General features: G+C 39.0%; 1 protein-coding gene across 4 annotated transcripts in view; it reads left to right on the top strand.

Moving 5' to 3' along the window:
• The window catches only part of efemp1 (EGF containing fibulin extracellular matrix protein 1), a 251,772-nt gene that overhangs the window by 172,957 nt on the left and 60,851 nt on the right, over positions 1-17,964 (top strand). For 3 of the 4 annotated variants that reach the window (XM_039737936.1, XM_039737935.1, XM_039737934.1), the window contains exons 6-7: positions 2,344-2,463; positions 14,864-14,983. In XM_039737936.1, the coding sequence (XP_039593870.1) occupies positions 2,344-2,463; positions 14,864-14,983 (240 nt within the window). The remainder of the gene's footprint in view (positions 1-2,343; positions 2,464-14,863; positions 14,984-17,964) is intronic. The other variant, XM_039737937.1, reaches the window with a different exon arrangement.

Raw genomic sequence — 17,964 nt, forward strand, 5'->3', positions numbered from 1 at the left:
CAAACCTAGTGCTATTCATGGCAAAGATTTGGAATATTCTTCAAAAGCCAAGTCAATCAGCTGACTTAAACACAGCTAAACATGCATTTCACTGGTTGAAGACAAAACTGATGGCAGAAAGTCCAACAAACAAGCAGGAACGAAAGACAGCTTCAGTAAAGGACTGGAAAAGCAAAACTAGAGTGGAAACCCAGCACTTGAAGATGGTCATGGGTTCCAAACTCCAGGCATTCATTGACTGAAAAGGATTTTCAACCAAAAATTGAAAATGATCATTGTATTTATGGTTATGTTAGTTTGTCCAAATACTTTTGAGCCTCTGAAAATAGGGAGACCATGTATAAAAATGTATTCCTTTTCTAATCAGTTCATACTGTATAATATTTTTGTTAAACCCTTTAAAACTGAAAGACTGTACCTTAATCTAATCTTGATTGCTTTGATTCAAGATTCAAGAGTATTTATTGTCATTTCATCCATATACAGTAGTACAGCATACAGTGAAACGAAACAACGTTCCTCCAGGACCATGGCGATACATAAAACACAGGACAACAAAGAATCCATGACACATAACACAAAGACACATAATATATAACAAGGTGCATGTGAGTCAAATGTGCAAACATGTGCAACACTGCAGAACAGAACACATGTATCAGATATCAGTCCGGTCCATGAGTGTTCAGGAGTCTGACTCTTTGGGATAAGAAACTGTTACACATTCTGGTGGTGAGGGCCCGATTGCTTCGGTACATTTTTCTCAATGGCAGGACTTTAAACAGTGAACGTGAAGGGTGTGTTGGATCATTCACAATGCTGGTGGCTTTGTGGATGCAGCATGTGGTGTAAATGTCCATGATGGAGGGAAGAGAGACACTGATGATCTTCTCAGCTGTTTTCACTATCTGTTGTAGGGCTTTGCGATCCCTGACCGTGCAATTTTCAAACCAGACAGTGATGCAGTTTCTCAGGATGCTCTCTATGGTTCCTTTGTAGAATGCTGTTAGAATCGCTGGTGGAAGATGGGCTTTCCTCAGCCTACACAAGAAGTAGAGCCGCTGCTGGGCTTTCTTGGCTAAAGAGCTGGTGTTGTGGGACCAGGTGAGGTTCTCTGCCAAGTTGACACCCAGAAATTTGGTGCTACTGACAGCTTCCACAGTTGAGCCATCAATGTTCAGTGGCAGATGGTCACTCTTAGTCTTCCTAAAGTCAACAATCATCTCCTTTGTTTTCTCTACATTCAGAGACAACTTATTGGCTCTACACCAGTCCGTTAACCGCTGCACCTCCTCTCTGTATGCTGACTCGTTGTTGCTGATGAGACCCACCACAGTCGTGTCATCTGCGAATTTTATGATGTAATTAGAGCTGTGCACTGCTGCACAGTCATGAGTCAGCAGTGTGAACAGTAATGGGCTGAGCACACGGCCTTGAGGGGCTCCAATGCTCAGTGTGGTGGTTCTGGAGATGTTTCCAATCCTGACTGACTGAGGTCACTCAGTCAGGAAGTCCAGAATCCAGTTACAGAGGGAGGTGTTCAATCCCAGCAGGCTCAGCTTTTCCGTGAGCTGATGATGAATGATCGTATTGAATTCTGAGCTAATGTCGATAAACAGCATTTGAACATATGTGTCTTTATTGTTTGGATGAGCGAGAGCCAGATGGAGAGTGGTAGCTATTGCATCATCTGTTGAACGGTTCCGGCGGTAAGCAAACTGCAGGGGATCCAGTGAGGTGCCTCATGACAAGATTCTCAAAGCACTTCATAATGATGGGTGTGAGTGCAACGGGATGATAGTCATTGAGGTTGGACACTTGTGACTTTTATGGCACGGGAACTAAGATGGTGATTTTGAAGCAGGTTGGGACGATGGCAGTGCTCAAGGAGAAGTTGAAGATGTCAATAATGTTTCACATTGTGGTGGTGTACGGAGCCAAAATTATGAAAATTGTGTCACGTATTGACCTAACTATATAATAGAGCATTATTTTGACTAAATACGGAGTGGTCCAGATCTAATTATGCAGATCCAGATCGTCTGCATGACTTTGATTTATGCGGGGACGATTCTAGTTCGGCACAAAGACGATTCTTCATGTCGTCAGTTCACACACTTCTCGATGGTCCAGGATTTTTCGAGTGATTTTCTATGCAATAAACTTAAGTTATAGCGTAATGAAAATTGCATAATTAGATCTGGACCACCTTATACTTCATTATTTTTCAAGTTAATTGGATTACTGTGTTGGGACTGCAGTTTTCAGCAGCACTGCATATGTATTTTTAAGGGCTTAGTAGTAAGAGCTATATAATCTGTTTTTGTTTACATTACCACACAGACAAAGATGAATGCAGCCAGCCCCCTTATTGCCTTCATCGATGTGTGAATACACCTGGTTCTTATTACTGTCAGTGCAACACAGGCTTTCAGTTGGCAAGTAACAATCACACTTGCATAGGTAAGTGAGTTGATTTCTTATCTGGAACAAAGCCTTCAATACAGAGAAAATGTTAGTCTTTTTTGTTGTAGGTTTTCATATTTTATGTTTTATAATCCACTTTGCCAAGAGTGGATTCATAACATTTTTTTCCCAGTGCTGTTAAGGTAGGTCTTGCTCCTTTGATCCTTGACTTGGGCTTAGAAAAGTGGTGCATGGATTGCTGAATGTTTAAAACCTCTCCACACTGGCACAAATCAAAAATCAAGCCATTTAGGAAAATTAAGTTGGCAAAAGAAAAAAAACATTAAGTGTGTTGGAAATTGAAATAATTACAATAATTATTATTATACTGATTATGTACATCAGTACAGCAACAGGTAGATCTATCCTCAATTAAAAATTATAGTATTCTGTCATTTGTGACTCATTTATTGTAAATGAACACCTAACCTGTTATTGAAAGTTGTTTTTCTTGCTCTTCTCTGCAGGTTCAATTCATAATCAGAATGTATTTTACATATAAATTAGACCATAGTTGTTTCCCAATTTTTTTTTTTTTTTTTGCAAAGTGGCCTATATTTCTCTTATCTGCAATATTATATTTACCATAGTTTACATTTCTCATCTTCCTTTAAGTCTATAAACACGTGAAAATAAATCTCCTTCACTTGTTATTCCCTTTTAATTTTCTTTAGTATTTTGGATTCTTTCTTTTAGTGGCACCTTGGCCACACTAGGTTCATGGACATGTTAAGCATGGCCTTATCTTTTACCATATTTCTTCCTTTCAGGGGGAACAAGTTCAACGACACAAAAGATATTTCTGCTACAGCTTATTTGTGTTCTCCAAGTTATATAGAAGGTATTATACAGCATAATTATCAAATATACAGTTTAAGTAGATATTAATATATAGCAGGATGCTCATTGTTTGGGTTACAAGTGAGAGTTTTCAGTTATAAAGCAAGGGCAAGAACATGAAATAAACATCAAAAATAATAGCAAATGAATAAATAATAAATAAACTGAAGAATAGTGTACATAAATACAGTACATGTTAAAACTGAGAGTATTCAGTTCAAAAGCAAGGACAATGACATGAAATGAACACCAAAACAAAAAGCAACAAATGAACAGTCATAAATATAGTAAACAAAAGTATACCATATATAAATATAAATAATACAGCATACAGTCAAAAGGAGATGTGTGAGTATTTAATATAGAAAAGTCGAAAGACAATGATATATTCAAAATGACCAAAATACACAATTAAGAGGTAAATACAAATGTGAACAAAAATATGATCATATTCCCACTGTGTCTGCATTTTTTTTCTTAGGCTATTCCAGGTTTCCTGTCTTAGCTCAAAAGAGCACAGTTTATGTTACTTGATGGCTTCCATATGAGTGAGTGTGGATGTGTGTGTGCAGTGGACTGCCAACTCTTACAGGACTGGTTTCTGACATGTACCTGATACTCTAGGGGTGGGCTCCAGCCCGATGACCATAAAAGATTTAAGCAAGTTTGCTAATTAATTGATAAAAATAAAAAACTATCAACTGTAACAGAGTCACTAATAAATTCTTGCAATAATTAATATAAGATCACCAAGTTTGAAGTGCACCTTAAAGTTATGTTTGTGCCTAAGGCGCAAAATGGTGAGTTGCATTGACACTGGTACTAGAAAAAGTCAAATGTAAAATTTCCCTATTATACAATTGCAGCATATGGTAGTTTCAGAGCAGACATAAAGGTCAATCTTGAAAAAAAAAATTAAACAAAGTTGAGCTACTCTTTCCTGCATGGTTCTGAATTTATTATACAGAGGCTTTCAGTGTTTACCTTTTTTGTTACAAATTCTGAACTTTTATTTGGTTTTATTTGGAAATGGTTCTATGGCCAATGTAGGCCTGTCTACCATGAATATTTGTGAAAGAATCGACCTATATTTTGTGAAATACTTTTCTATCACCACCAGACAAATGTGTACAGCTCAGAAAAAAGTCCTGTAACAGATCTACATCAGCATCATAATCAGATTTTCAGTACTCAGGCCTAATGAATTCACACTCGTGCTTGATAAAAAAAAACTTCTTCCATCATCACCATCAACACTGGCAAAACCGCAGGGCAATGTGCTGAGCCCCCTGCTTTACTCTCTCTACACTAATGACTGCGTAGCTAAATACAGCTCTTACACTATCCTCAAGTTTGCTGACAATACCACTGTAATAGGTCTGATCAGCGAGGACGATGAGACAGCCTACAGGGAGGAGGTCAGACTCCTGTCAGAATGGTGTCAGGACAACAACCTCATCCTCAACGTTAGCAAAACTAAGGAGATGACTGTGGATTTCCGCAAACAGGCAACAGAGCACAGCCCCATCTACATCGGAGGTGAGGCTGTGGAGCAGGTCAGCAGCTTTAGGTTCCTCGGAGTCACCCTCACTGATGACCTTAAATAGTCAAGTCACACTGCAGCAGGAGTCAAGAAAGCCCAACAATGCCTCTACTTCCTCGAGTAAAGCTCTGTAGCGTGTGGTGAACACAGTACAGCAGATCATGGGCACACAGCTCCTTGCAATCCATGATATCCACACTACACGCTGTCTCAGGAAAGTGAACCGTATCAGGCGGGACCCCAGCCACCCTACACTGTCACTTTTCACCGTCCACCCATCTGGGAAGTGACTAAAGTCCATTCAGACGAGCACCTCCAGGTTCAGGAACAGTTTCTACCCAACTGCAATCAGACTCATGAACAATCAGTAACCTTGTGTCAGCTCCACTGCTACCTGCACATATGCAGCTGCCACTGTATCTATGTATTCCTAGGATTCAGGTTTTATTTATCTACTTATTATATTCATTTATTTATTGTGTGTGGGTTTTTTTTTTTTTTGGTCTATGTTAAATGTCTGCAGGGGCACATGCAAGCAAGCATTTCATTGTACGTGGTACTTGTACTAGTGCACATGACAATAAAGAATTGAAATTGATATTTTTCAGCTAAACATGCCAGCTTGCCAACTTCTTAAAGAATGTCAAAAATGAAACAGAAGTAAAAATCCAGGAAGGCAGTTCCAGCACTGGGTCAATTTCAATAGAGAGAGCAACCTGGCAGCACATACGTAGTTGGTGGGACAAAATACATTATTTTTACAGTTTCTTTTGATTTAATAAATACTAGTCATGTGGCCTTCTGTGAAGCCTCTATTTAATGATATATGAATGTAATAAATCAGTTCTAGTGAAACTGAATGCCTGTGGTTTCAACCTGAGCTGGAGTGAAAGTGTATAAAAGACATTTTTGTATTTGCCATGAACTGGACTAAAAAAAACAAAACATAAATACAGGGAGAGTATGCCGACCCCAAACTGATACAGGCCTGGTGCACAATTCCAATCCAATACTCTGGATTTGTGATAGAGCAGCACTAACTATTTTGCCAACATGTCATGCTTATTTATTTTTTTCTTATTATAGGGAAACATTCTGTATTTAAGCAGTATAGTTTATAGTCTTTCTTAAAAATGAACTAGAAGAAAAATCTGTAAAAGGAATGTACATTCATGCATATATTTGCACCAGTAATGACAGGAATTTATTTCAAGCAAAATATTATTTTTAAAGTAGGAGTAATTAAGTAATCTTTAGATGTGCTCACATTGGACTATTAAACCTTTCCTTCCCATGAAAATCCCAAAAATATTATCCTATAACAAAGACATGCCTATTTCACTTTTGAAATATAAAAGAATAAATTGCACCTCTGTCTAATATAATGAAACAAATGATTGATGAAATCAAAATCACTTTATTTAAAAATCAACACCTGATGAAATATGGTAATATCAGACCACTGGAAAACAGACTTTGATTAGGTGTGTAAGCTTGGAACGGACCTACTTTTGAACAACAGTGAGAAGCTGTCCAAGTTGTACTTCTTGGATCATTGTATCCATCATAATCTGCGATATTACACTATGACATTCTCCTACCATTTTGGGGCAGAACAAGAATATAGTCTGTTACCACTGTTTTGTGTTGTTACACTTGAACATAGTGACATCGGTATAATCTGAAACACTAATTTCATTAGAAAAACAGAATTCTTATTGTTTTGGATTTTAGCCTTAAACGAAGTAAAAGAAAACTCTTGATAGCCTATAACATGAGTTCCTCATAATATCCATATTTGATGGTCAAACATTAAATCGTGTGCTTAGGGGTAGCTATCATTATGTTGTAAATGCCTTTCTTTAATATATTTTAATAAGTCTCTCCAATGCAAAACTGTAAACCTGATAAGCAAATAAAGGGTATGGACTTGTTTTCAGTTATACTGGACTTTAAGTGAAGTAGTCTAGAAACCATATGTTCACTAAAGCAAAAATAAACCAAAATATTTATGCATTACAAATCCCGATTGTTTTTCATGTTTACATGATTGGTAGCAGATGGTCTGTAGTGAAAAATTGTGATGATATAATGATATATTTAGAGCACAGGAAGCTAAAGTTTTACTGCCATGGACTTTCTAATTACTCCGTCCCTGACCTATTCTCTAAGCAGGGTATTACATACAGGATTGCTTTAGCCTATTTGACTGTTTATACCAGGGTGTATTACTGGCTTATTTTGTAGAATCTAAAAATATTACAAGTATTGTTATGCACATTTAATAGGAATTTAGTTATGGATTAAATTCAAATTGGGCAACATTCCAAAAATAATTCCACATTTGAAATTATTTAACCAATAAACAGTTTCATTCTTCATTGTATGTATCTTTTTAATTAGTTAACCTAAAGTTTAATTTAATCAGTTCAGTGCTATTCATAATATATATTGTGATAAATGATTCGAGAAAACAATTTAAAAAGTGTTGGGGAATTGCCTCGTATATTGCTTAATAGCAAAAGTTGGTCCAATTAAATGAAAAAAATCTCTAAATATCAGACAACACAGAAGGTGAACTGGTGGCTTTTATAGGGAAGACAAAATGGCTGCAGGAAATGATGAAAACGGAAGTGACGTCATCAGAGGGGAACCGGAAGTGACGTCATCACCAGGAGCCGGAAGTGGTGTCATCTCCAGGAGCCGGAAGTGAAGTGAATGAGGAAGTGATGGAAGGATCGTTCTCTGACTTATTGTTTATATTGTGAATAGGTTCAATTGTCTTCTTTAGTTCTATAAGGTCAGAGAGAGAGGCATTAGTATCATGAAACAAACCCTTATTTGTTATTTCACTCACTCACCTGAGGACTTGTTGACTGCTTCCTAATCGCGCGCGTGTGACATGAGCCACCCCCCCCCAGCACAGACCCATCGGGTCGGGCGGCCTGTACCGAGAGGTCAAAGGTTCGGGAGAGAGCATCAGCGTTGGCCTGAAGAGCACCTTGACGATAAGTGACCTGAAATCTGAAAGGTTGTAATTCAAGAAACCATCTGGTGACACGAGGATTAGACTCCCGATTCAGAGCCATCCACTGTAAAGTGGCATGGTCCATCACGAGGATAAATTCCCGTCCCATCAGATAATAACAAAGTTGAATTACAGCCCACTTAATCGCCAAAGCTTCCCGTTCCACCGCTGCATATCTGGTCTCCCTGTCCAACAGTTTCCGGCTCAGGAATAAGACAGGGTGTTCAGCACCATCGATGCATTGGCTCAACACGGCACCCAATCCTGTGTCCGATGCATCGGTCTGGAGAATAAATATAAGAGAAGTTAGGAGATTTTAACACAGGTGCAGATGTAAGGGCCAATTTTAAGTCACAAAATGCGGCTTCAGTATTGTCACCCCATACCACTTTTAAAGGAGCACTTTTCTTTGTAAGATTAGTAAGAGGCGTAGCTCTCTCAGAAAATTGAGGAACAAAACAACGATAGTAACTCGCTAATCCTAATAAAGCTTGTACTTGCCTCTTTGTTATCGGATGGGGCCATTTGACAATGGCATCAATCTTAGAACACTGTGGTTGAACCGTCCCCCCACCCACTAGGTAGCCTAAATATTTAGCCTCGTTTAAGCCAAAGAAACATTTCTTTGGGTTAATCCGTAAGCCTGCTTGTGCTAGTGTAGAGAGGACAGCCAACACATGCTGTATATGTTCATTCCATGTGCTGGAATAGATGACCACGTCATCCAAATAGGCAGCACTATATGAATTATGGAGTCTTAGCAGTGTATCCACCAGACGCTGAAAAGTCGCCGGAGCCCTGTGTAACCCAAATGGAAGGACTTTATACTGCCAGTGTCCAGTAGGAGTACTAAAAGCATTTTTTTCCTTAGCGGAGGCCGTTAAAGGAATTTTCCAGTGTAGCGGCTTTAGAATGGCTGCTGGTGATTTGGAAGAAGACAGACACAGCAATACCCAAATTCTGCCGTTTATTCTACAAAAGTGTCATCCAGCTTTTTTTTTTTTTTTAATTAAACATGTATACACAAATACAATAAATACAAATTTAACAATTGAATATAAACAACAATAATGAAGGACAATAATTAATGTTGCAACATACCTACAAGACAAGCAGTAAAGGGCACAGTCAGCACATGTAACGTCAGGCGCTCTCTGTCTCCTGTAGCAAGCCAAACAATATACCAATGAGGTTGAATCTCCGCTAAACCAAACACTTTTAAAACCCATTTCTGCCGGCCAAAAGTGACAGCAGAACCTTAAAGCACATCGACAACCACATGGCGTGATGTTTCCATTCAGTTTCATACAGAAAACACTTATTTAAAACTTGTCAACTTATACAAGAGACCTGCAGCTTTTGCCAGGAGTCTGCTGTACGTCACATATGCGTCCCGTGGGTGTTACATTAATAAAGCCCCCCCCCCGCTACAAACAGACAAATAGGAACTATATACAACAGATACAATGATTACGTTCATATTAAACAAAATTTACAATATATATAAAACAGAAGAATTTCAGTATATAAAAAAAAGGTTTTGAGAATGTTCACAATAAAACAAACTAACTCAGCCACACCAGTACCCTTTTGTCATATCTAAAGTAGTTAAAAACTGTGCATTACCCAAACGCTCGATGAGATCATCAACTCTAGGCATAGGGTAAGCGTCAAATTTAGAGACCTGATTGAGTCGTCGGAAATCATTACAAAATCTCCATGATCCATCAGGTTTAGGAACCAAAATGATTGGACTGGACCAAGGACTATAGCTCTCTTCAATAATATCCATGTCCAGCATTCGCCTAATTTCCAGCCCTATTTCAGTTTTCTTTGCCTCGGGAAGTCTGTATGGCCTTTCTCAGACAATAACACCCAGGTCTGTAACTATGTTGTGTTCAATCAGCGTAGTGCGACCAGGTTGCTCACTTACGACTTCAGGAATGGACAGGATAACATCCTCCAATTCCTGTCGTTGTTTCCAAGACAAATTAGACCCAAAATTAAGTGGTTGATAAGCAGCGAAAAGAGAGCGTGGCCGGCCGGAGTTAGGTTCCTCACCCCTTTCCTTCAACGGTTTCAGCAAATGTATGTCATAAACATGCTCGCTCGGTCGACGATTCGGTTGTCTAACCAAATAGTCAACGAGCCCTTTTCGCTTAATTATCTCGTAAGGTCCTTGCCAATGTGCTAATAATTTAGAATGAGAAGTCGGAATGAGCACCATTACACGATCACCCTGGAAAAATTCCCGGATGGTGGTGTTACAATTATAATATTGCGACTGCGCTGCTCGAGCCTTTTCCATATGTTCTTTTAAAATAGGCCTGATTCTGTTTAAATGATCGCGTAATTGCATGATATATTCTAATATATTAGAGGATGGGAGAACTTCCTCCTCCCAGCCTTCTTTTAGCATATCCAATAACCTGCGTGGTTGTCTTCCATAAAGGAGTTCAAAATGAGAAAAGCCAGCGGAGGATTGGGGAACTTCCCGATAAGCAAAGAGCACGAGTGGAAGCAACTGATCCCAGTTTCTCCCATCCGTGTTAACTACTTTTCGTAACATCTGCTTAAGGGTCTGATTAAAACGTTCAACCAGACCATCAGTTTGGGGATGATAAACTGATGTTTTCAGATGTTTAACATTCAGTAACTTCGCAACCTCCCTGAACGTCTCCGAAGTGAAGGGAGTTCCTTGGTCGGTTAAAACCTCTTTGGGAATCCCCACACATGCGAATATCCCTACTAGTTCCCGTGCGATATTTTTAGAAGTAGCTGTACACATTGGGACAGCTTCAGGAAATCGCGTGGCATAATCTACTAAAACGAGAATATATTTATGACCTCCTAGTGAAGGTTCAATGGGTCCTACGAGATCAATACCAACTCTTTCGAAGGGAATATCAATAAGGGGAAGAGGAATAAGAGGAGCACGGTCCCTTCTAGGAATATGACGAATTTGGCACTCCGGACAAGAAGAACAGAAACGTTGGACCTCCGCGTTTACTCCTGGCCAATAAAATCTGAACTTAATTCGTTCTAATGTTTTGTTGGTTCCTAAATGGGCTCCGAGTAAATGAGAATGTGCTAATTCACACACTTGATGACGATAAGTGCGTGGTATTAACAGTAAGGTTCTTATTTCACCTTCATGTTCAGCCACACGATATAATAAATAATTTTTTATTACAAAGTAAGGCATTGGTGGTATAGGATCAATAGACATTTGCCCATTTACTGAAACAACTACATTTCTTGCAAATTTTAAGGAATCATCATTCCATTGCTCTCATTTAAAGGAAGAAGGGGTAATTTTAAACTGAGAGGCCAATTCAGTTATGGGATCCTGTGTTACCTTAAGGGGCGGAGTTTCAGGTACCTCAGGTCCTTCGGATGGTGGGTTGCCTCCCGTAGTGCCTGATGTACCTTCATCTCCGTTATCAATACTATTTACACTAGAATTCTGAGAGCTAATACACGGGGTGGAAGCAGTCGGAATATTTTCTTTATGTTCCATTACCATGCCCTAATTTATTAATGGGAGAGTACGGTCTGTACCGCGTTTCATTTCTGACCAGTCTCGCCTGAGTATCACTGCATAGGGTGGATTTGTCATTACGGCTACTATCATAGAGCGCATAACATTATCCACCGAGATGACAAAAGAGGCAGCCTGATAATATTTAATGTCACCGTGTATACACCTAAGACTAATTTTATGCATTAGCCATTGTTGCGGTAAGACAAAACGGCGAGCAACAATAGAAATGTTACTCCCGGAATCATACATAGCGGTAACATTCACTCCATTCAAAATTACTGCTCCTGTATACGGTAAAGACAAGGAATTGATCACAGCACAATACCTCTCTACTCTTCCCAGAGAACAGTCCATCAGCTGCAGAGTCAGGCAGGCAAGTAAACAGGTGTCCTACCCCCACACTTGAAACAGCGCGGAGGATAGACTGGTTTTTCCTTCTTCCGGGTAGAGGTGTCTGGAATCGATCAGGCAGGCTCAATAGAAGGTACACGAACCTGTCGGGGTGGGCGAGAGTACCGTTCTGATTCTTCGGTCTTGCAGACTGCCCAGTGACACTCCATTATTTTGTTTGTGGACCTGCTGGGCGACTTTTTCTGGGAGACCGTTGATAAAAGTCTCGACGGTGACTATCTCAGCCATCTGTTGGGCACTATTGACGTCTGGCCTTAGCCAGTGTTCTACTTTGCCCCAGACTTCGTACACTTGTGTACGGATGGGTCGCGCTTGGTCAAATTTCCACTCCCTCCATTCGGTCGCCTGCTGATCCGCGGATACGCCGTAGCGTTTAAATATTTCTTTCTTAAGAGTGTCATAGTTGGCAGCCTGCTCCTCCTTTAGATCATAATAGGCCCTCTGTGCTTCTCCCTTCAAGTAGGGTGCCAGAATGTAGGCCCACTCCAATTGTGGCCAGGCATTGCGCTTAGCGTTCTTTTCAAACACCAGGAAGTACGTTTCGACGTCATCTTCCGCTAAAAGGTAGGTTAATGGGGAAGGAACTGACCGCAATGTTTCTGCCCTTACTGCTGCTGCTGCACATGCCTCCAATTCTGCGAGTTGGGTCCTGGTGTCTCCGTGCTGGATTTTCACTTGCTGGAGTTCAGCAACCAGAGTGTTTAATGCAGCATTCAGATCCTGCCCTCACTCATCATTGGACAATTAAATTAATCCTGCCGACTACGCCAATTGTGAGAAATGATTCGAGAAAACAACTCAAAAATTGTTGGGGAATTGCCCCATATATTGCTTAACAGCAAAAGTTGGTCCAATTAAATGAAAAAAAATTTCCAAATATCAGACAACACAGAAGGTGAACTGGTGGCTTTTATAGGGAAGACAAAATGGCTGCAGGAAATGATAAAAATGGAAGTGACGTCATCAGAGGGGAATCAGAAGTGATGTCATCATTGAGGGACCGGAAATGACATCATCGTCAGGAGCCAGAAGTGATGTCATCAGCAGGAGCCGGATATGGCGTCATTGACGAGGGACCGGAAGTGATGTCATCTCCAGGAGCCGGAAGTGAAGTGAATGAGGAAGTGATGGAAGGATCGTTCTCTGACTTATTGTTTATATTGTGAATAGGTTCAATTGTCTTCTTTAGTTCCATAAGGTCAGAGAGAGAGGCATTAGTATCATTAAACAAACCCTTATCATTTGTTATTTTGCTCACCTGAGGACTTGTTGACTGCTTCCTAATCGCTGGTATGTGACAATATTTAAGATCTAAATTAGATTACTGATAGTTTTAAAGGTGAAAGGTTATTGTCATGTCATAGTACAATAAAATTACATGCATGTCTACCACAAGTTAGTAACAGCAGTACAATACCAACAACAGTAAAAGGGCAAAAATTCATTATATTTTGAATACAACATAGATATACACACACACACATACATATATATATTGTACAGTGACTACAAAAAATATTTACCCCTTTGGAAGTGTTCATATTTTATTTTCATAGTCTTTGTGAGATTTTTAAGTTTCAGTAATGAATCAGGACTCACATACACTACAGGTATAATTGGAATATTTACTATTGGGGAAGATTAGTACAGCTATCACAAATTTTCACGGATCTGTTTTTTATTTACAGACACTTGATTTCTGTGTACTGTATTTTTTTCTGAGAATTCATGTTTCTTTGAATATTTCAAAGATGAGCATGTAAAATGAATTGATAAATCTAAAGTAAGTTTGAGTACTGAAATACCTTCAAGGTTTAGTTCCCATCTTTGTCATTATTGCTGGGTATGGCTGCTGGTCCATGCTGCCTTGTAAAGTAACTATTGGAGCAGACATTATTTTCCTAGGGACGTTATTGAAGTTTTTGTTCTTCAAATAAAAAAGGAAGCCATAAAATATTTTCTTTTATTTCACAAAAATATCTCAAAAATTCTACTGTTATTTCTCTGTCATAAACAGTATAATACAAATTAACATTTTCAAGCTCATTTTAATCCAATTCAAGGTCACCGGGAACTGAAGCCAATCTCCGTAACACTAGACAGAAAGTACTGTACTAAATATTGTAACCTCATACAGGGCACCTGTCAATCACAGAACCCCCTCACTCACAGTGTGGCCAAGTTTGAGTCATCAGTTAACTGAACCTATATACTGTATCTTTGGAAATATGGGTGGACAAACAAACAGGAAAACCCAAACAGATATAAGGAGAATATGGAGACTCCAAATAGGCAGTGTCTCAGCATGAAATTCAAACCTAGGACACTGAATAAAACTAGAAAAAACTAGCAATGAAGAATGCAGGAATGCAAGTTATATTGTCATCACTAAACAATCTAGAACAAAATCCTACTTATTAAGAAACAACAATGGCAAAAATCTAAAAATAATATTTAATTGTATGTAAAACTGTGATGTCCAAGTTTAAAAGAAGAATGGCTGAAGACAAGAAAAATTGAACAAGTATCATGAATTTTTAGCATAAAAAAGGAGAAACCAAAACTATAACTTTTACTGAGCATACGTTTGAATCGCAGTAGGGGACCAATTCATAGATGGAAGGTGGGTCACACAAACAAAGTAAGCTCTTATATTTCCCTGAGTTCCTAATTGTCACAACATCAGAATAAAACAGCTATATTTCATGACTAAACTGATCAAGAAAACAAGGTAAAGGAGAACAATTAAGGAACAGTGAAAAGAGAACAAACCAAAAAAAAAGCAAAGCAAATTATGTATGAGTACAGCTCTTTTTTCTTATCAGTCGAGACAATGTGCTTTTCCCAGGAAGTGCATCTTAAAATGAAACTGCTTAAGAAAAACTGCTATTTGTGCTCAGAAGATTGTATTTTGCAAGATGTTTCACATTTCAACTATCAAATTAAAATGATTTTTGGAACAATGCAGATTTAATCTGAATTGGGACTTTGTGGTTCTTTTTTATTTACATATACAATTTCTACATTCCAGATGTCAATGAATGTGAAGTTAATAATCCCTGCCAGCACCAGTGCTATAACATCATCGGTTCATTCATGTGCCAGTGTGACCAAGGGTATGAACTCAACAGAGATCTTACAACATGCAGGGGTATGTTATTTCCTTGTATAATTTCTATAATGTGTATTAAAACTAAACTAAATAAATAATTAAAAAGTACTTAAAACTAATTTTCTTTAGTTTATTTTATCCTTGTGTACTGTGTCACACAGCCCATTGTATTTTAATCAACTCTTTATTGAATTTTTGAAAAACCAGAACATTACAGTAAATTATAATATACTAGCAAAATACCCACGCTTCGCAACGGCGAAGTACTGCCTTAAAATTTTTATTAAGAGGAAAATTAAACCTTTATAAACTGAGGGAAAATATACCAATAATTATTTATTAAGGATCTCTTTGTATACCACATTGTCATTTCGGCCCTCCGGTTGTAATATGACGAAGCTGTGCGGTGAGCTTACTCTTGAGCATGCAACGTACAGTTGGCCATGTGAAAAGTAATCTTGTTTCAAATCTCACAGCTTGGATTGCTGCTGTCACAATCGGTTTGAGTTTCATGGTTTGATTTAATTACGACTGTATTTGCAGGACTTGACTTGAAGTGACATTCGGCATCTGTCAAGCGTTGTAAGCATACAACCAGTTTCATCGATAACTTCACATCCAGCTTTTGAGAGTTTAAACATTCATAAACATCAACGTGTCCACTACTGAAATCTTCACCTGTGAATCTAAGATGTTTAAGAGGCATTGGCGGTTGTCCAAAGGTGTAAAATATTTGGCCATTTCGGTACACTTGAAAGCGACAACCGAACAATTCAGCGGCAACCAACAATTCACATGCATAACCATAGGTGAAGGGCTTAAGCATTTCACTCTTCTAGTGCTCCTGTGTAGTATAATTATCTCCTGTACCGTCATCAGTCCACACCTTGAACCTGTCCCAGTTACTCAATACATAAGACACAATGTTCCTCTGGATATCAAGAGTGAGCCTGATATGGCCGTGCAATATGTAACAAAAAGAATGGAAAAGGTAGGTGCCATCTCCGGGCATGGAAACCACTCGGTAAGTGACAGTTCTTTGATTGATGGTGATCACCTCAATAGACATGTTAATAGGGGTATGGTTGGAACGATAAAGGAAATGGGTACCTGAACAATGTAAAGTAAGCCTAAAATACCTACACAATAACTATAATCGTAATACACGAACAATAAAACAGCGGAGAAGCCGTGGATTAAATAAAAAGGCTGTAGTTATCAGCAGGGAGACGTGAATCTCGTGGCGAAGCAAGGAAGGGAATGTAGAGACCTGAGCGACGGACGACCCTATATAGGCAGGCAGCCAACAACATGGGAGGTGTTGGGATGGGGGACCCAATGCCGCCTCACACAGTGAATGAGCTGCAGGCTATGGACGTATATATGTACATAAGTAGGATTCAGTTAGCGTTGGGAACCTGCATACCAAATTTCTTGAAGATGTGCCCATAAGTAACAAAGACCGTTGGAAAGTTCAATATGGCGGCCGACAGTGGCGTCATACCACCGAAATAAGTACGTACATTGGTTTCGGTTAGTGCAGGGAAGCCGCCTACCAAATTTCGTGAAGATGGGGCCATAAGTAAGAAAGTACATGGCGGACGTTGTCGACTGTTATGACCGTTACGTGTAGAATTTCGAAATGAAACCTGCTTAACTTTTGTAAGTAAGCTGTAAGGAATGAGCCTGCCAAATTTCAGCCTTCTACCTACTCAGGAAGCTGGAGAATTAGTGACGTTGGAAAGTTCAATATGGCGTCCGACAGTGGCATGATACCACCGAAATAAGTATGTACATCGGTTTCGGTTAGTGCAGGGAAGCCGCCTACCAAATTTCGTGAAGATGGGGCCATAAATAAGAAAGTTCAAAATGGTGGACGTTGTTGACCGTTATGCGTAGAATTTCGAAACGAAACCTACTTAACTTTTGTAAGTAAGCTGTAAGGAATGAGCCTGATGAGTGTGTGAGTAAGGGCTTTGCCTTTTATTAGTATAGATAATTTACAGTAAATTATAATTATACCACAGTATACAGGGAGAATCTAATGGGCTGGTCTCCAAGTTATGATGTGTAATAACGAAGCAATGGAAGCGAAATAAACACATTGCATACACTGATAGATGTGTAAATGATCCAATTACATTCGGTGTTGGAAATGGTCACCTTCTCCTTGCAAACACTGATCAACAGCATTATAGAGGTGATGGAAGCAATTTCCTGTTTAATGTTTCACTGTGTGTCTCAACACCTCACTGGTTTGTACATTTATCCAGAAATAATGTGATCTTTATTTCATTTGGATTGCTTCATTATTAAGACAACAATACATCATAAATTGAGGCCCAGCCCATTACAATATTAGAATTACTTTTCTTTTTTTTCATATCCCCCAATCATTTCTTTTTCCTTACCCACCACTAGTTGGGTGCCTTTGAAATCACCAGTGTTGTATGAAATACTCAACAGCCATACTTAAGTAAAAGTAGAGATAACTTTCTTGAAAGTTACTTAAGTAAAAGTAAAATTTGCCCATAAGCAAACCACAAGCACAAGTTTTAAAGTATCTAATATGAATTGTACATAAGTAAACGTAAATGTACATAGAATCGCTCCCTGTTTTATGTTCATTCTTTTTCTAAACCCATTTTTCTAAGGCTTGGTACTGGGGAAGCTGAAAGCTATCCCAGCAAACCCTGGCCACAAAGCAGTAACAAGTCCTGGATAGGGTGCTAGCCCATTGAAGGGTGAACACACACGAACACACACACACACACTGGGGGAAAATTTAACATCACAAATCCACCTATATTGAATGTCTTTAAACTATGGAAGGACCCAGGAACATCCAGAGAAAGAAAACATTTGGAGAACACATTCAATGCAAGGACTATTGCTTTGTTGTTTAGCAGCTGTGGTATGACTGACTGCACATATGTGCCATTCTTCTGGGTTATATCTAGTACGAGCCAAGTGTTGGCAACTTGAAGCAGTGCCATTCAACATTGTTTGGACATCTTAAT

This window comes from Polypterus senegalus, chromosome 16, assembly GCF_016835505.1.
Source record: "Polypterus senegalus isolate Bchr_013 chromosome 16, ASM1683550v1, whole genome shotgun sequence".
In the NCBI taxonomy this organism is placed as follows: Eukaryota; Metazoa; Chordata; class Cladistia; order Polypteriformes; family Polypteridae; genus Polypterus; species Polypterus senegalus.